The 19,591-nt window shown below is 32.8% G+C and overlaps 2 protein-coding genes across 2 annotated transcripts in view; one reads left to right on the top strand and one right to left on the bottom strand.

The window, feature by feature from the left end:
* The window catches only part of LOC143247018 (alanine--tRNA ligase, cytoplasmic-like), a 325,641-nt gene that overhangs the window by 212,849 nt on the left and 93,201 nt on the right, over positions 1 to 19,591 (bottom strand).
* On the top strand, positions 1,344 to 15,246 carry LOC143247012 (ribosome assembly protein METTL17, mitochondrial-like). The gene is made up of 7 exons (XM_076494315.1): positions 1,344 to 1,571; positions 4,731 to 4,896; positions 5,840 to 5,971; positions 7,596 to 7,710; positions 8,613 to 8,694; positions 10,530 to 10,603; positions 15,087 to 15,246. Exons 1-7 carry the CDS (start codon positions 1,470 to 1,472, stop codon positions 15,229 to 15,231), a joined length of 816 nt encoding a protein of 271 aa, XP_076350430.1. The 5' UTR covers positions 1,344 to 1,469; the 3' UTR covers positions 15,232 to 15,246.

The following is a 19,591-nucleotide window of genomic DNA, read 5'->3' as shown; positions in this document are numbered from 1 at the left end:
AAAAGTGGGGCCTAATAAGCCCCAGAGCAACTTGAAAGGTTATTAATATTAGGCTAATAATTTTGTATTTAAATGAAATTGCCATTTAAATCCATTAATGAATGGATTAACGAGATTCCCCTGTCCCTATCTACTATCTAGCGAAACCACAGCCAGGGGAACTGGCTTGGAGAAATCAGGACTAGAAACGTCTTTTCGTAGGAGTGTTAAAATAACCTTAAATACAAAACATTTTAAGCACATTATTTCATCCATATTATTGTCATCATGATATGTGTGATCTTTTCTTTCTGAACTAGTTCAGGTAATTATGTAGCTTTGGCCCGGCATGGTCAGGTGGTTAAGACGCTCGACTCGTAATCCGAGGGTCACGGGTTCGAATCCCCGTCACACCAAACATGCTCGCCATTTCAGCCGTGGGAGCATTATAATGTTACGGTCAATCCAACTATTCGTTGGTAAAATAGTAGCTCAAGAGCTGGCGGCGGGTAGTGATGACTAGTTGTCTTTCTTCTAGTCTTACACTACTAAATTAGGGACGGCTAGTACAGATAGCCCTCGAAATTAAAAAAACAAACAAAACAAACCTAATCATCATAATTGTTATGAAATATGAAAGGTGAATTAGTTTTCCTGCTTTTGAATTGATTTATATTACATATCTTTAGTAATCACTCTCCAGGTGTTATCTATACTTGATTTATATAAATATATCTTTATTAATCACTCTCCAGATGTTATCTATACTTGATTTATATAAACATATCTTTATTAATCATTCTTCAGGTGTTATCTAAACTTGATTTATATAAACATCTCTTTATTAATCACTCTCCAGGTGTTATCTATACTTGATTTACATAAACATATCTTTATTAATCACTCTCCAGGTGTTATCTATACTTGATTTATATAAACATATCTTTATTAATCACTCTCCAGGAGGTAAACTATACTTGATTTATATAAACATATCTTTATTAATCACTCTCCAGGTGTTATCTGTACTTGATTTATAGAAACATATCTTTATTAATCACTCTCCAGGTGTTATCTATACTTGATTTATATAAACATATCTTTATTAATCACTCTCCAGGTGTTATCTATACTTGATTTATATAAACATATCTATTCATGTACATCAACGTCATCAGCAACATAGCACCGAAAATGAGACGCTTACAACACTACACAGTGAAATAAACAATTCCCGGAATGTCCGATGACCTCTACGAAGTTACTAAACTAAATCTTTATTCATAACTCGTTCAATTATACTGGATATTCCCAGATTGCCTCTGAGGAAGAAAGATCCAACTTTCGAAAGCGTTCGGGTTATAAGGATTTCTATTTCAGTTTTATCAAGACTTCTTTGAACCTACGTGTTTTTTAGCACATGATGAATATAATTATAGTTATATATCTACTCCACGAGAGGGCAGTTAGTTAAAACTAATGGAGGAAACATGGTTAATGTGATAGAGAATATGAGTGTTTCGTGGAGTATTTTAAGAAAATTATATAATCTACCCAGAATAGTATTAAAAAGGTCAACTGGTATTTCTTCAGTACGGAAATTGTATATTTACTTATAGAGTAGAAAATGAAAACTACAATAATTTAGACTTGTGTATTTACTCTTGTTAGTGTTAGCATTCCTCTTAATATGTTCTATGTAAACCAGTCGCCTAACATGCGCTGACATTTTTTGTTTCCAGATTTAGGCCTGAGATCACTTTTGTGTGATGGTCGAGCCAATTTTTCATTGGTAAAAAGTAAACCAAAAATTAAAGTTGATGGGTGTTGTTGACTAGTTTGTAGTCTATTATATCAAAATTGAGGATGGTTAAAAACTAGGTGTTTACTGAGACAGCGCTAGGGTAGCTTTTGTCAAATTGAACAAACCAAAGCAAATAAACTATTAATATTAACTTTGTTGGTGTTAAGGCTATACTGTGAAGTTTCTTATGAAGATTTGCTATTTCGTACAAAAACTTAGAAATGTAATTGTACAGTTGTTTAGTATGGCAGTAGTGCTATACCAACAGTATGTGTTATTAATAATTACTGTTGATTATGATCTTAGTGTTATTTATATGTAATATAAGAGTTTGATCTTATCTTACTACTGTTACATGTGGTGTGTGTTTAACAGCTACAGAAAAAATAATTTTAACAATTTCTGGTTGGGCACTTTTCATTTTTGATTTAGATAACTTAATAAAACTGTGAAATCCCAAATGTTAAAAATGTGGTTACAATTCATTGTGAATGAAAGGCTGAAAACAACAATAATTCTTGACATTGTAAACAAATATGAGTGTTTTATTTTTTGTCAGACATTCCGTTAAAGAATCTTGCATGTTTGAAGCTTTTTAAGTGGGGTTTAATCCCCCTTTCCAGGTATTGTTTTGTACCTGTTGAAGCTGATTGTTGAGAAGATTAAACATCTAATTAATTAATGGATAATTATTAAGTAGATGTGTTTGAATTGATTAATATTGTAAGGCTTTACCTTTACAAAATCAAGTTTTTATTTACATAACTGACAGAAGAGCATTATAATGTGTTTATTGTCCTACTTTGACTGAAACACATAATCAAGTGTATATTAACATATTTTACCTGTCAGAGGAGCATTAGCAGGTGTATATTAACATATTTTACCTGTCAAAGGAGCATTAGCAGGTGCATATTGACATATTTTACCTGTCAGAGGAGCATTAGCAGGTGTATATTCACATATTTTAAGAGGATTAACATGACAAAACAAAGCAGCAATATAGAATTATTATCATAAAATGCATTCATGTATGTGAGACTACTCAGCATAATTTATTTCTAATGCTGCACATCAACTAATCATGAACAAGTTAACAAAATGCCATTTTAGCTGTTTATAGTGTCCCTTGGGGTTCATTAGAAACTTCCTTTGGTCATTTAATTATGATATACTCATGTTTCCTCACTATGATTGTAAAACCATGTCCCAAATGATCATATATTATGAGATGCTTTGACCACATTTCATGAGACAGTGGACAAAAATTTCTTTTATTCAAAAGTGTTGGTTAATCATATAAGTACACACTGCAGATATTTCAAAACTTTTAGTTGTTGAGTGTTAAAAAGAGTAATAAAGGAATTATCCCCCAGTGCCACCTTGCAGAAAATATTGGAATTAGAGAAGGCCAAATCTATAGATTTTTTTTTTGCGTGACTTGATTAAGTAAGTTTGTAAATTGAGTCATCTTTGAATCATGCAAGTGCTGAGATAAACAAATAAATTCAAATAGATAAAGTGAGAACAAAATAGCATTGCTAGTAGTACAAGTAACTACTTGTAGCTATTAATTTAATGAATAATATAAGAGCTGTAAGGTTGTCTATAAATTAGAACTGTAAACTAACTGGTTGGAGCATTAGTTCTGTGGTCAAATTAGAACTGTAAACTAACTGGCTGCAGCATTAGGTTGTGTCATTAGTTCTGTGGTCAAATTAGAACTGTAAACTAACTGGTTGGAGCATTACATTGTGTCATTGGTTCTGTGGTCAAATTAGAACTGTAAACTAACTGGCTGCAGCATTAGGTTGTGTCATTAGTTCTGTGGTCAAATTAGAACTGTAAACTAACTGGTTAGAGCATGAGGTTGTGTCATTAGTTCTGTGGTCAAATTAGAACAAACTAACTGGTTGGAGAATTACATTGTGTCATTAGTTCTGTGGTCAAATTAGAACTGTAAACTAACTGGCTGCAGCATTAGGTTGTGTCGTTAGTTCTGTGGTCAAATTAGAACTGTAAACTAACTGGTTAGAGCATGAAGTTGTGTCATTAGTTCTGTGGTCAAATTAGAACTGTAAACTAACTGGCTGCAGCATTAGGTTGTGTCATTAGATCTGTGGTCAAATTAGAACTGTAAACTAACTGGTTAGAGCATTACATTGTGTCATTGGTTCTGTGGTCAAATTAGAACTGTAAACTAACTGGCTGCAGCATTAGGTTGTGTCATTAGTTCTGTGGTCAAATTAGAACTGTAAACTAACTGGTTAGAGCATGAGGTTGTGTCATTAGTTCTGTGGTCAAATTAGAACTGCAAACTAACTGGTTAGAGCATGAGGTTGTGTCATTAGTTCTGTGGTCAAATTAGAACTGTAAACTAACTGGTTAGAGCATGAGGTTGTGTCATTAGTTCTGTGGTAAAATTAGAACAAACTAACTGGTTGGAGAATTACATTGTGTCATTAGTTCTGTGGTCAAATTAGAACTGCAAACTAACTGGCTGCAGCATTAGGTTGTGTCATTAGTTCTGTGGTCAAATTAGAACTGTAAACTAACTGGCTGCAGCATTAGGTTGTGTCACTAGTTCTGTGGTCAAATTAAGATAGTATAAGAAAATTTATTACAGATTTAATTGTTTTTTTTTCTTTTAACTATGTTGGGAAAGAAAAAAAAGAAAATTTAAAAATACTTAAGTAAAGAGTAATCAGTGTTTGTATATGATTGTAACAGAGAAAAACAATAATTGTATGAAATGTTTATAGATAAACACTGGATTTTATTTAGTTGGTACTAGTTTATTGTACATCTAATAATTTAACAACATTACAGTTATGTCTTTTATCTCAAAGTACTTATCCTTAATGGTGTGGTTGTTTGAAATACTAAGTCGTTTCTATCCTTTTTGTTGTTGTTGTTAATACATGGTGTATTCAATTTTTAATCTCAGGATGGATATGTGCGATATAAATATACAGCTCAGTTATATGTGGATGTGGAGAAAAGATTTGATGAAGGTCAGTTGAAGTACAAGAAACATCCCGGAATTAGACGGACCTATGTTCAACTTCCACAAGAACTACAGACAGCTGCAGAGAAAGTCATTAATAGCTCAGGTAAATTGTGAACAGTACGTGTTATCTATTTGGTTTAGATCATAACGTGGTTGTACACTTAAAGAAAACCATATGTATATATTATTATAGACTAAAAACAAGCTGAAACAAATGTAAATTAAAAAATAATAAACAAAAAACTTTGCACTGATTAAAAAGATCCCAATGTACTAGCTTTAATGTGTTATATAAAATGAACCCTAGGTTTTGGAGGTAACTGAAGAAGTAGGACACCCACTGAGGTGGGGATACACTGTCTATCAGTCTCTACCTCCAATTCGCAGAAATTGAAATTAGGGGAGTGACATGTGGTTGCTCAAACCCACAATTCCCCATATCTATATCACCCTTCACTGCCTGCAGACAGCTCTGCAAAGTAAAGAAGAAAAAAATGAAAGCAAAATAAAATGTTGATATGCAACTCGAAATAAAATTAATGATATAAACTGACAAGTGAAATTTGATGAAGTAAATCTAGAGAATGTTTTGATAAGGGAACAAAACTTTTAAGACATCAAAACGTTTTCTGTTTTCAATCCTTCTACATTCGAGCACTTCACACATCAGACATGTTAAAAGTACCTTGGGAAAAGCATAAATTCTTTATACAATAACAATTAGAGAGACTTTTTAAACTCATGTATTTATACAAATCCAAAATGGATGAATTCATAAGTGTTTTCTTTGTATTAGCTTATTATTAGTTAAGTATTTGTTTAAAAGAAAATAAATCTAACATTTGATATGTACTCAAGTTCATTTGGGTTCAGAAATGATATAAATAAATATATATGGAGATAATGAGTACATATGGTGGAGTTGCTTGACTTTTATATTTGAGATTAGGCTAAGTACTTGAACCTAGACTTTATTTGCCATTTAGCTTATCAGCAAGGTATAAAACAGGCTATATACTTATTTTTAAATTTATTCATTTCTGAAGGACTTCATGTGAATCACCTTGAAAATGAATCGGTGAATTTTTGTAACCTGCTTTGGTCTCGAAAGATACCTGTTGAGGAATCAGAGTTACAAGAGAAAGCCTTATTGCTTGAACAAGAGGAACTGGAGAAAGGTAAGAAAGACCTTGTTGTGCAAGGCACATGTTAACAGTTTTATAGTCAAACTATACAAGGCACACGTTAACAGTTTTATAGTCAAACTGTACAAGGCACATGTTAACAGTTTTATAGTCAAACAATACAAGGCACGTGTTAACAGTTTTATAGTCAAACTGTACAGGGCACATGTTAACAGTTTTATAGTCAAACTGTACAAGGCACGTGTTAACAGTTTTATAGTCAAACAATACAAGGCACGTGTTAACAGTTTTATAGTCAAACTATACAAGGCACATGTTAACAATTTTATAGTCAAACTATACAAGACACGTGTTAACAGTTTTATAGTCAGACTATACAAGGCACGTGTTAACAGTTTTATAGTCAAACTATACAAGGCACATGTTAACAGTTTTATAGTCAAACTATACAAGGCACATGTTAACAGTTTTATAGTCAAACTATACAAGACACGTGTTAACAGTTTTATAGTCAAACTATACAAGGCACATGTTAACAGTTTTATAGTCAAACTATACAAGGCACATGTTAACAGTTTTATAGTCAAACTATACAAGGCACGTGTTAACAGTTTTATAGTCAAACTATACAAGGCACATGTTAACAGTTTTATAGTCAAACTATACAAGGCACGTGTTAACAGTTTTATAGTCAAACTATACAAGGCACGTGTTAACAGTTTTATAGTCAAACTATACAAGGCACGTGTTAACAGTTTTATAGTCAAACTATACGAGGCACGTGTTAACAGTTTTATAGTCAAACTATACGAGGCACGTGTTAACAATTTTATAGTCAAACTGTACAAGGCACATGTTAACAGTTTTATAGTCAAACTATACAAGGCACATGTTAACATTTTATAGTCAAACTATACAAGGCACATGTTAACAGTTTTATAGTCAAACTGTACAAGACACGTGTTAACAGTTTTATAGTCAAACTGTACAAGGCACGTGTTAACAGTTTTATAGTCAAACTGTACAAGGCACATGTTAACAGTTTTATAGTGAAACTGTACAAAATATATTGCTAGACATAGAATGTTGATTCGCCTGAAATAATTTCACTTCACAGTTATCTGCGTCGGTCATTGACGAGAGAACTCTGTGTCTTGTTGTTTGTCTTTACAGCTAGTACTTAATCTCAATCGTTCTTCTCTGTGTAGTCCATGTACTTGTATTCAACCAATCTTATTTATGAAGTCACTTTACTTTTACTCAACCAGTCTTATTCATGTAGTCAGTGTAGTTATATTTAACCAGTTTTTCCATTTGGACCATAAACAATTTTAAAATAAATATTTAAAATTGTGGTAGGTCTTATGGATTCCATTTAAAATTCTGTGGCTAATGAGGACAGTTTGGAATAAAAAAAATTTTTAACTTTATTGTAATTGCTCAATATACCATCAGGAAAGTGAACCCTATAATAAATTAATTGCATTGCATTAACTGTGGCTTTGAGATATCTCACAATGTAGTCTGGTGTAGAAGACCTAGATTAGTCTTAACTCCACACACTACACACTGAGCTGGATGTATGGAATGATCTTCCAGTGTGTAATTATAACTTGAATATTATTTAAAACGTTTCACTGTCTTTATGTATTTACAGATTATAATAAGTCCCAAGAAAGCACCACAGAAGAAAATGCGAAGCTGGAACAAAGTAGGAAGGATAGGGTTCTCTATAAACTCAAGCGAACAGTATATCACTGGAAACCTATAGAGTAAGTTTGCAGTTTCTCCAGAAATTGATTTAGACGTGTACAAAAAACATGAAACATTGTGATTGTAACATTATGCTTCTGATCTTTATTTTAAAATAGATTATTCAAAGACCATGAAAAGTTCAATTGGCCGTACAGGTTTAAATTTTTTATTGTATAGTTTTCACTTAGCTGGTGTGGCTATCTAATCAACATATGAAACCTGTACAATCAACACAAGGTTAGACACATCAGTTAGTTGAGACCTGTACAGCCAATACACAGATTGCCACACTAGCCAGATGAAACCTGTACAATCAACACATGGTTAGGCACATCAGTTAGTTGACACTTGTACAGCCAATACACAGATTGCCACACTAGCTAGATGAAACCTGTACAATCAACACAAGGTTAGACACATCAGTTAGTTCAGACCTGTACAGCCAATACACAGATTGCCACACTAGCCAGATGAAACCTGTACAGTTAACACATGGTTAGCCAACTACATTCTATAATCTCAACTTTAACCTTCTCCTGATATCTATAAAAGGAATGTTGTATTGTCATGAGCATAATTTATAAATATCCTTTTTCATAATAGTATCTTTGTTTGTCAATGTATCACTGACTATAAAGAGACAGTGGCTTTCTTTGTTATTGTATCATTGAACAAAAATAAATGGTGACTTTGTCTGACAGCATGCAACTGACAACAAGTAAATAGAGGCTGTGTTTTTTAACAACAGAATAAATTTGTGTAACAAGAACTGCTGTAAACATAAAGTTCAGTGTGTGTGAAAACATCCATGTTCTTAGAAGACTGATTTAATCTTTCATTATTTACATTTTAGCATACAAGCATAAACATTAAGCCCAGTTCAGAAGGTTTCTAATAAAATAAAATTGTTTTTTTGCAGTTATACTTCTCATCAAGGGTTACTCTACTTGGCTGGACGTTTAGCGCCTGATTACGCATCACTTGTACAGATATTTTCAGAGGTTTGATGTCATTGTAGCTGCTTTTGTGTTAATATTTAGAACTATTAATTTCTGCATTTTCCTTCACTCACCAGTTACTGAGTTCTTTCTGCTAATGCCCCAACTAGTACAGCTGTAAGTCTATGGATTTTTCAACGCTAAAATCAGGGATTCAATTTTCTTCAGTGGGCTCAGCAGATAGCCTGATGTGGCTTTGCTGTAAGAAAACACACATGCTCTTCCTGCTAAAATACTGATGGGGAACAATTCATGTTGAACCATAAATATTAGTTTCAAATCATGTGTATTTTCAAGATTACAACCTTTAAGAATTGAATTATTTAATAATTACAGCCTGTGATCGTTTATTTCCAGAAAGAAAAGATTAGGTTTTTGAAGTAAGATTACATTTCTCATTTCATACATAGAAAATAATTTTAACTTCAACCACAGAAAATTGTTGAAAAGCAAGAAACATCAACTGCTCAGTTTTCTTAGTGTTTTAGGTTTCACATCAGAGTATTCCTTTTGTTTAGATCTCGGCAGAGTATTCCTTTTGTTTAGATCTCGGCAGAGTATTCCTTTTGTTTAGATCACGGCAGAGTATTCCTTTTGTTTAGATCACGGCAGAGTATTCCTTTTGTTTAGATCACGGCAGAGTATTCCTTTTGTTTAGATCACGGCAGAGTATTCCTTTTGTTTAGATCACGGCAGAGTATTCCTTTTGTTTAGATCTCGGCAGAGTATTCCTTTTGTTTAGATCTCGGCAGAGTATTCCTTTTGTTTAGATCTCGGCAGAGTATTCCTTTTGTTTAGATCTCGGCAGAGTATTCCTTTTGTTTAGATCTCGGCAGAGTATTCCTTTTGTTTAGATCACGGCAGAGTATTCCTTTTGTTTAGATCCGCGGCAGGGCATTCCTTTTGTTTAGATCACGGCAGGGCATTCCTTTTGTTTGGATCACGTCAGGGCATTCCTTTTGTTTGGATCACGTCAGAGTATTCCTTTTGTTTAGATCTCGGCAGAGTATTCCTTTTGTTTAGATCACGGCAGAGTATTCCTTTTGTTTAGATCACGGCAGAGTATTCCTTTTGTTTAGATCACGGCAGGGCATTCCTTTTGTTTAGATCACGGCAGGGCATTCCTTTTGTTTGGATCACGTCAGGGCATTCCTTTTGTTTGGATCACGTCAGAGTATTCCTTTTGTTTAGATCTTGGATAATTCATGTGTAAAACTTTATAAAATACAAAACCACTTTTGGTATCACTTCATATTTTCTATTTTGTATAATAATACATGAATTACACAATAACTAATATAAGGTTCTTCTGATATTGAAATAAACTTCGAGAAGTTTTATACAAAACTGTTTGTACACAAAATAAAATTGACTGAAAATATGGAAAACTTTACCAGTCACATGTAGTTCATCTCAGGGTTACTTTGTACAAATGTTCTTTGAAGTGAAAAAATGAAATCTGTGTAATTAAAGCACAAACACAATGCTCTAATTTTACTTGTTCATGTTTCTACTCACCTGTTTCATGGTATTAGTAATTCCTTACTCTATAAAACTGACAACAGATTCGTTTGTTTTAACACAGTATCTTATCTCGTATATTCTCACGTGTGAAGGCTCTTTTATGTTCCCTTTCAAATACATGAAACCCATGTAACTTCTGTTTAATCAGAATTGTCACATTTTTAAGATTTCAGTATTTCTTAGTTATTTTCATGTTGTATAAAATACTTCTGTAAGGAGTCCATTTCTCCTTTTCAAGTGTGGTCCGTGAAGAGTGCAATATTTAAATATATCTTACTTTATAATGACTAATGTACGTCATCTTCTATCTTTAGGTTAAAAAACAAGACCCTGAATTCAAACCAAAAACTGTTTTTGATTTTGGTTCTGGAGTTGGTTCTACTATGTGGTAAGTGTGTAAGGTGTCTAGCTGTAACTAAAGGTGTTACTGTAAACCTTTAAAGTGTGTAGCTGTAACTAAAGATGTGACTGTAAACTTTTAAAGTGTGTAGCTCTAACTAAAGGTGTGATTGTAAACCTTTAAAGTGTGTAGCTGTAACTAAAAATGTGATTGTAAACCTTTAAAGTGTGTAGCTGTAACTAAAGGTGTGATTGTAAACCTTTAAAGTGAGTAGCTGTAACTAAAGGTGTCATCGTAAACCTTTAAAGTGTGTAGCTGTAACTAAAGGTGTGATTGTAAACCTTTAAAGTGTGTAGCTGTAACTAAAGGTGTCATCGTAAACCTTTAAAGTGTGTAGCTGTAACTAAAGGTGTCATCGTAAACCTTTAAAGTGTGTAGCTGTAACTAAAGGTGTGACTGTAAACCTTTAAAGTGTGTAGCTGTAACTAAAGGTGTCATCGTAAACCTTTAAAGTGTGTAGCTGTAACTAAAGGTGTGATTGTAAATGTTTAAAGTGTGTAGCTGTAACTAAAGGTGTGACTGTAAACCTTTAAAGTGTGTAGCTGTATCTAAAGGTGTGACTGTAAACCTTTAAAGTGTGTAGCTGTAACTAAAGGTGTGACTGTAAACCTTTAAAGTGTGTAGCTGTAACTAAAGGTGTGATTGTAAACCTTTAAAGTGTGTAGCTGTAACTAAAGGTGTGACTGTAAACCTTTAAAGTGTGTAGCTGTAACTAAAGGTGTGATTGTAAACTTTTAAAGTGTGTAGCTGTAACTAAAGGTGTGACTGTAAACCTTTAAAGTGTGTAGCTGTAACTAAAGGTGTGACTGTAAACCTTTAAAGTGTGTAGCTGTAACTAAAGGTGTGACTGTAAACCTTTAAAGTGTGTAGCTGTAACTAAAGGTGTCATCGTAAACCTTTAAAGTGTGTAGCTGTAACTAAAGGTGTGATTGTAAACCTTTAAAGTATGTAGCTGTAACTAAAGGTGTGATTGTAAACTTTTAAAGTGTGTAGCTGTAACTAAAGGTGTGATTGTAAATGTTTAAAGTGTGTAGCTGTAACTAAAGGTGTGACTGTAAACCTTTAAAGTGTGTAGCTGTAACTAAAGGTGTGATTGTAAACCTTTAAAGTGTGTAGCTGTAACTAAAGGTGTGATTGTAAACCTTTAAAGTGTGTAGCTGTAACTAAAGGTGTCATCGTAAACCTTTAAAGTGTGTAGCTGTAACTAAAGGTGTCATCGTAAACTTTAAAGTGTGTAGCTGTAACTAAAGGTGTGATTGTAAACCTTTAAAGTGTGTAGCTGTAACTAAAGGTGTGATTGTAAACCTTTAAAGTGTGTAGCTGTAACTAAAGGTGTGATTGTAAACCTTTAAAGTGTGTAGCTGTAACTAAAGGTGTGATTGTAAACCTTTAAAGTGTGTAGCTGTAACTAAAGGTGTGATTGTAAATGTTTAAAGTGTGTAGCTGAAACTAAAGGTGTGACTGTAAACCTTTAAAGTGTGTAGCTGTAATTAAAGGTGTGATTGTAAACCTTTAAAGTGTGTAGCTGTAACTAAAAGTGTGATTGTAAACCTTTAAAGTGTGTAGCTGTAACTAAAGGTGTGATTGTAAACCTTTAAAGTGTGTAGCTGTAAATAAAGGTGTGATTGTAAACCTTTAAAGTGTGTAGCTGTAACTGAAGGTGTGACTGTAAACCTTTAAAGTGTGTAGCTGTAACTAAAGGTGTGACTGTAAACTTTTAAAGTGTGTAGCTGTAACTAAAGGTGTGATTGTAAACCTTTAAAGTGTGTAGCTGTAACTAAAGGTGTGATTGTAAACCTTTAAAGTGTGTAGCTGTAACTAAAGGTGTGACTGTAAACCTTTAAAGTGTGTAGCTGTATCTAAAGGTGTGACTGTAAACCTTTAAAGTGTGTAGCTGTAACTAAAGGTGTGACTGTAAACCTTTAAAGTGTGTAGCTGTAACTAAAGGTGTGATTGTAAACCTTTAAAGTGTGTAGCTGTAACTAAAGGTGTGACTGTAAACCTTTAAAGTGTGTAGCTGTAACTAAAGGTGTGATTGTAAACTTTTAAAGTGTGTAGCTGTAACTAAAGGTGTTACTGTAAACCTTTAAAGTGTGTAGCTGTAACTAAAGGTGTGACTGTAAACCTTTAAAGTGTGTAGCTGTATCTAAAGGTGTGACTGTAAACCTTTAAAGTGTGTAGCTGTAACTAAAGGTGTCATCGTAAACCTTTAAAGTGTGTAGCTGTAACTAAAGTTTGATTGTAAACCTTTAAAGTATGTAGCTGTAACTAAAGGTGTGATTGTAAACTTTTAAAGTGTGTAGCTGTAACTAAAGGTGTGATTGTAAACTTTTAAAGTGTGTAGCTGTAACTAAAGGTGTGATTGTAAATGTTTAAAGTGTGTAGCTGTAACTAAAGGTGTGACTGTAAACCTTTAAAGTGTGTAGCTGTAATTAAAGGTGTGATTGTAAACCTTTAAAGTGTGTAGCTGTAACTAAAAGTGTGATTGTAAACCTTTAAAGTGTGTAGCTGTAACTAAAGGTGTCATCGTAAACCTTTAAAGTGTGTAGCTGTAACTAAAGGTGTCATCGTAAACTTTAAAGTGTGTAGCTGTAACTAAAGGTGTGATTGTAAACCTTTAAAGTGTGCTGTAACTAAAGGTGTGATTGTAAACCTAAAGTGTGTAGCTGTAACTAAAGGTGTGATTGTAAACCTTTAAAGTGTGTAGCTGTAACTAAAGGTGTGATTGTAAACCTTTAAAGTGTGTAGCTGTAACTAAAGGTGTGATTGTAAACCTTTAAAGTGTGTAGCTGTAACTAAAGGTGTGACTGTAAACCTTTAAAGTGTGTAGCTGTAACTAAAGGTGTGATTGTAAACCTTTAAAGTGTGTAGCTGTAACTAAAGGTGTGATTGTAAACCTTTAAAGTGTGTAAACTGTAACTAAAGGTGTGATTGTAAACCTTTAAAGTGTGTAGCTGTAACTAAAGGTGTCATCGTAAACTTTAAAGTGTGTAGCTGTAACTAAAGGTGTGATTGTAAACCTTTAAAGTGTGTAGCTGTAACTAAAGGTGTGATTGTAAACCTTTAAAGTGTGTAGCTGTAAATAAAGGTGTGATTGTAAACCTTTAAAGTGTGTAGCTGTAACTGAAGGTGTGACTGTAAACCTTTAAAGTGTGTAGCTGTAACTAAAGGTGTGACTGTAAACTTTTAAAGTGTGTAGCTGTAACTAAAGGTGTGATTGTAAACCTTTAAAGTGTGTAGCTGTAACTAAAGGTGTGATTGTAAACCTTTAAAGTGTGTAGCTGTAACTAAAGGTGTGACTGTAAACCTTTAAAGTGTGTAGCTGTAACTAAAGGTGTGATTGTAAACCTTTAAAGTGTGTAGCTGTAACTAAATGTGTGATTCTAAACTTTTAAAGTGTGTAGCTGTAACTAAAGGTGTGACTGTAAACCTTTAAAGTGTTTAGCTGTATCTAAAGGTGTGATTGTAAACCTTTAAAGTGTGTAGCTGTAACTAAAGGTGTTACTGTAAACCTTTAAAGTGTGTAGCTGTAACTAAAGGTGTGAGTGTAAACCTTTAAAGTGTGTAGCTGTAACTAAAGGTGTGATTGTAAACCTTTAAAGTGTGTAGCTGTAATTAAAGGTGTGATTGTAAACCTTTAAAGTGTGTAGCTGTAACTGAAGGTGTGACTGTAAACTTTTAAAGTGTGTAGCTGTAACTAAAGGTGTGATTGTAAACCTTTAAAGTGTGTAGCTGTAATTAAAGGTGTGATTGTAAACCTTTAAAGTGTGTAGCTGTAACTGAAGGTGTGACTGTAAACTTTTAAAGTGTGTAGCTGTAACTAAAGGTGTGATTGTAAACCTTTAAAGGGTGTAGCTGTAACTAAAGGTGTGATTGTAAACTTTTAAAGTGTGTACCTGTAACTAAAGGTGTGATTGTAAACTTTTAAAGTGTGTACCTGTAACTAAAGGTGTGACTGTAAATGTTTAAAGTGTGTAGCTGTAACTAAAGGTGTGATTGTAAACTTTTAAAGTGTGTAGCTGTAACTAAAGGTGTGATTGTAAACCTCTAAAGTGTGTAGCTGTAACTAAAGGTTTAATCCAGCATGGGAAGCAGTAGTCCTTTCGATCCAATCCTTAAGAAGGTTCTGAGTACCAAATGTTGTAACTAAAGCTTTAATTAGTCCTGTAGGTTAATTTCTTACAAAGATTCTGTGTTCCAACGTTTTATACCTCGTAGTTCAGTTTGTGCCTGTAGGATAAGAAATGTTAGAAGAGAGATTTCAAGTGCATTTCAAATAGTTTTAAAAAAATGTAACTGCATGTTAAACATTTTACTTAGACATAAGTGAGGAGATTTGTATTTGAGGAGATTTTTTACTTCTGTTTCACTTTTTGTATATACTGAACTTTAAAGGCAACATACTGTTCTTTCATTTATTTACACATCAGTTTTTTATTAAGTTAATTAACTGGATTCTCTACGTTTTTAGGGCAGCTAATTCAGCATGGGGAGAATCGATAGGAGAGTACTTTTGTGTGGACGTATCAAGTAACATGAATAATTTAGCTCACCTTTTGGTTCAAGGCAAGTTTGATTCTGTAGTATGTTACAACAACTGTTACTGTACAGTTTGATTCTATAGTATGTTACATCAACTGTTACTGTACAGTTTGATTCTGTAGTATGTTACAACAACTGTTACTGTACAGTTTGATTCTATAGTATGTTACAACAACTGTTACTGTACAGTTTGATTCTATAGTATGTTACAACAACTGTTACTGTACAGTTTGATTCTATAGTATGTTACAACAACTGTTTCTGTACAGTTTGATTCTATTGTATGTTACAACAACTGTTACTTTACAGTTTGATTCTATAGTATGTTACAACAACTGTTACTGTACAGTTTGATTCTATAGTATGTTACAACTACTGTTACTGTACAGTTTGATTCTATAGTATGTTACAACAACTGTTACTGTACAGTTTGATTCTATAGTATGTTACAACAACTGTTACTTTACAGTTTGATTCTATAGTATGTTACAACAACTGTTACTGTACAGTTTGATTCTATTGTATGTTACAACAACTGTTACTTGACAGTTTGATTCTATAGTATGTTACAACAACTGTTACTGTACAGTTTGATTCTATTGTATGTTACAACAACTGTTACTTTACAGTTTGATTCTATTGTATGTTACAACAACTGTTACTGTACAGTTTGATTCCATTGTATGTTTCAACAACTGTTACTGTACAGTCGCTGGATATTGTATGTTATAAAAACTGTTACTGTACAATCACTGTATTATCCGTTTTTGTGACCAAAAATAACTGTCACTTACCTAGTTATTAGTTTATGTTTACTGCAGTATAAAGTTAAAATCTGTAGTTTGATTCCCCTTGGTGAACATGCACAGGTAGCCATTGTGTAGCTTTGTGCTATTTCAACATTACAGCTTGTGCATTGAGTTATTAATTTTTTTTCTTCATCACAACATCAAGTCTAGTGAATAAAAGATGAAGTAGAGATCTGATCCATTTCTTTGTTACTTCTCATGTATTAGACTAGTTTTAGTGAACTTATGGTTCATTAGTGAAATTCACATTTTGGTGATGAAAAACGATTAGAAATTAATTCGAGAACAGTCAGTCCAGAGAGTAGTAATGGAAAATGAACTGTGACTGTACTTCATTTATTGAAGTACCCGATGTATTTGATGTTTTTTCTGGTGCATACAAGATTATACATGGTTTATATGAAGAACTCTTCAAGTGGAAAGAAAAGCTACTGAGAGTGGAAAGTTGAACAATAATTTGTTGATTAAAATATTTTGTTCCTGGAAATTATTTTCCACCAATTAGTTCGTTACAGGTATTAAGTGTAATCTGTCTCTCTGTTAACTACCTTTTTAAGATTTAATCCGACAGGTATTAAGTGTAATCTGTCTCTCTGTTAACTACTTTTTAAGATTTAATCCAACAGGTATTAAGTGTAATCTGTTAACTACTTTTTTAGAGATTTAATCCAACAGGTATTAAGTGTAATCTGTTAACTACTTTTTTAAGATTTAATGCAACAGGTATTAATTGTAATCTGTCTCTGTTAACTACCTTTTTAAGATTTAATCCAACAGGTATTAAGTGTAATCTGTCTCTCTGTTAACTACTTTTTTAAGATTTAATCCAACAGGTATTAAGTGTAATCTGTCTCTCTGTTAACTACTTTTTAAGATTTAATCCAACAGGTATTAAGTGTAATCTGTTAACTACTTTTTAGACATTTAATCCAACAGGTATTAAGTGTAATCTGTCTCTCTGTTAACTACTTTTTAAGATTTAATCCAACAGGTATTAAGTGTAATCTGTCTCTCTGTTAACTACTTTTTAGAGATTTAATCCAACAGGTATTAAGTGTAATCTGTTAACTACTTTTATAAGATTTAATCCAACAGGTATTATGTGTAATCTGTCTCTGTTAACTACCTTTTTAAGATTTAATCCAACAGGTATTAAGTGCAATCTGTTAACTACTTTTTTAGAGATTTAATCCAACAGGTTTTAAGTGTAATCTGTCTCTCTGTTAACTACTTTTTTAGAGATTTAATCCAACAGGTATTAAGTGTAATCTGTTAACTACTTTTTTAAGATTTAATCCAACAGGTATTAAGTGTAATCTGTTAACTACTTTTTTAGAGATTTAATCCAACAGGTATTAAGTGTAATCTGTTAACTACTTTTTTAGAGATTTAATCCAACAGGTATTAAGTGTAATCTGTCTCTCTGTTAACTACTTTTTTAAGATTTAATCCAACAGGTATTAAGTGTAATCTGTTAACTACTCTTTTTGAGATTTAACTACTTTTGTAATCTGTTAACTACTTTTTAGAGATTTAATCCAACAGGTATTAAGTGTAATCTGTCTCTCTATTAAGTGTAACTACTTTTTTATATTTAATCCAACAGGTATTAAGTGTAATCTGTTAATCACTTTTTTAAGATTTAAACCAACAGGTTTGTAACAAGTTTGTAACTAAATACATGGTCAAGTTTGTGACAAGTCTGTAACTAAAGACATGGTCAAGTTTGTGACAAGATAATAATTAAAGACATGGTCACGTTTGTGACAAGATAATAACTAAAGACATGGTCAATTTTGTGACAAAATAATAACTAAAGACATGATCAAGTTTGTGACAAGATAATAACTAAAGACATGGTCAAGTTTGTGACTAGATAACTAAAGACATGGTCAAGTTTGTGACAAGATAACTAATGACATGATCAAGTTTGTGACAAGTTTGTAAATTAAGACATGGTCAAGTTTATGACAAGTTTGTAACTAAAGACATGGTCAAGTTTGTGACAAGATAACTAAAGACATGGTCAAGTTTGTGACAAGTTTGTAACTAAAGACATGGTCAAGTTTGTGACAAGTCTGTAACTAAAGACATGGTCACGTTTGTGACAAGATAATAATTAAAGACATAGTCACGTTTGTGACAAGATAATAATTAAAGACATGGTCACGTTTGTGACAAGATAATAATTAAAGACATGGTCAAGTTTGTGACAAGATAACTAAAGACATGGTCAAATTTGTGACAAGATAATAACTAAAGACATGGTCAAGTTTGTGACAAGATAATAACTAAAGACATGGTCATGTTTGTGACAAGATAATAACTAAAGACATGGTCAAGTTTGTGACAAGATAATAACTAAAGACATGGTCATGTTTCTGACAAGATGATAACTAAAGACATGGTCATGTTTCTGACAAGATAATAACGAAAGACACGGTCATATTTGTGACAAGATAACTAAAGACATGGTCATATTTGTGACAAGATAACTAAAGACATGGTCATGTTTGTGACAAGATAATAACTAAAGACATGGTCATGTTTGTGACAAGATAATAACTAAAGACATGGTCATGTTTGTGACAAGATAATAACTAAAGACATGGTCAAGTTTGTGACAAGATAAAAACTGAATACATGGTTAAGTTTGTGACAAGATAATGAAAGACATGGTCAAGTTTGTGACAAGATAACTAAAGACATGGTCATGTTTGTGACAAGATAACTAAAGACATGGTCAAGTTTGTGACAAGATAACTAAAGACATGGTCAAGTTTGTGACAAGATAACTAAAGACATGGTCAAGTTTGTGACAAGATAACTAAAGACATGGTCAAGTTTGTGACAAGATAACTAAAGACATGGTCAAGTTTCTGACAAGATAACTAAAGACATGGTCAAGTTTGTGACAAGATTGTAACTAAAGACATGGTCAAGTTTGTGACAAGATAATAACTAAAGACATGGTCAAGTTTGTGACAAGATAATAACTAAAGACATGGTCAAGTTTGTGACAAGATAATAACTAAAGACATGGTCAAGTTTGTGACAAGATAATAACTAAAGACATGGTTGTGACAAGATTTAAAGACATGGTCAAGTTTGACAAGATAATAACTAAAGACATGGTCAAGTTTGTGACAAGATAATAACTAAAGACATGGTCAAGTTTGTGACAAGATAATAACTAAAGACAAAGTTTGTGACAAGATAATAACATGGTCAAGTTTGTGACAAGATGATAACTAAAGACATGGTCAAGTTTGTGACAAGATGACATGGTCAAGTTTGTGACAAGATGATAACTAAAGACATGGTCAAGTTTGTGACAAGATACTAACTAAAGACATGGTCAAGTTTGTGACAAGATTGTAACTAAAGACATGGACAAGTTTGTGACAAGATAACTAAAGACATGGTCAAATTTGTGACAAGTTTGTAACTAAAGACATGATCAAGTTTGTGACAAGATAACTAAAGACATGGTCAAGTTTATGACAAGATAATTGAAGACGTGGTCAACTTTGTGACAAGATTAAAACTGAAGACATGGTCAAGTTTGTGACAAGATAATAACTAAAGACATGGTCAAGTTTGTGACAAGATAATAACTAAAGAC

This window comes from Tachypleus tridentatus, chromosome 3, assembly GCF_004210375.1.
Source record: "Tachypleus tridentatus isolate NWPU-2018 chromosome 3, ASM421037v1, whole genome shotgun sequence".
NCBI lineage: Eukaryota > Metazoa > Arthropoda > Merostomata > Xiphosura > Limulidae > Tachypleus > Tachypleus tridentatus.
Note: the sequence above shows the minus strand (reverse complement) of the source record. Positions and strands in the feature narration are given on the sequence as shown.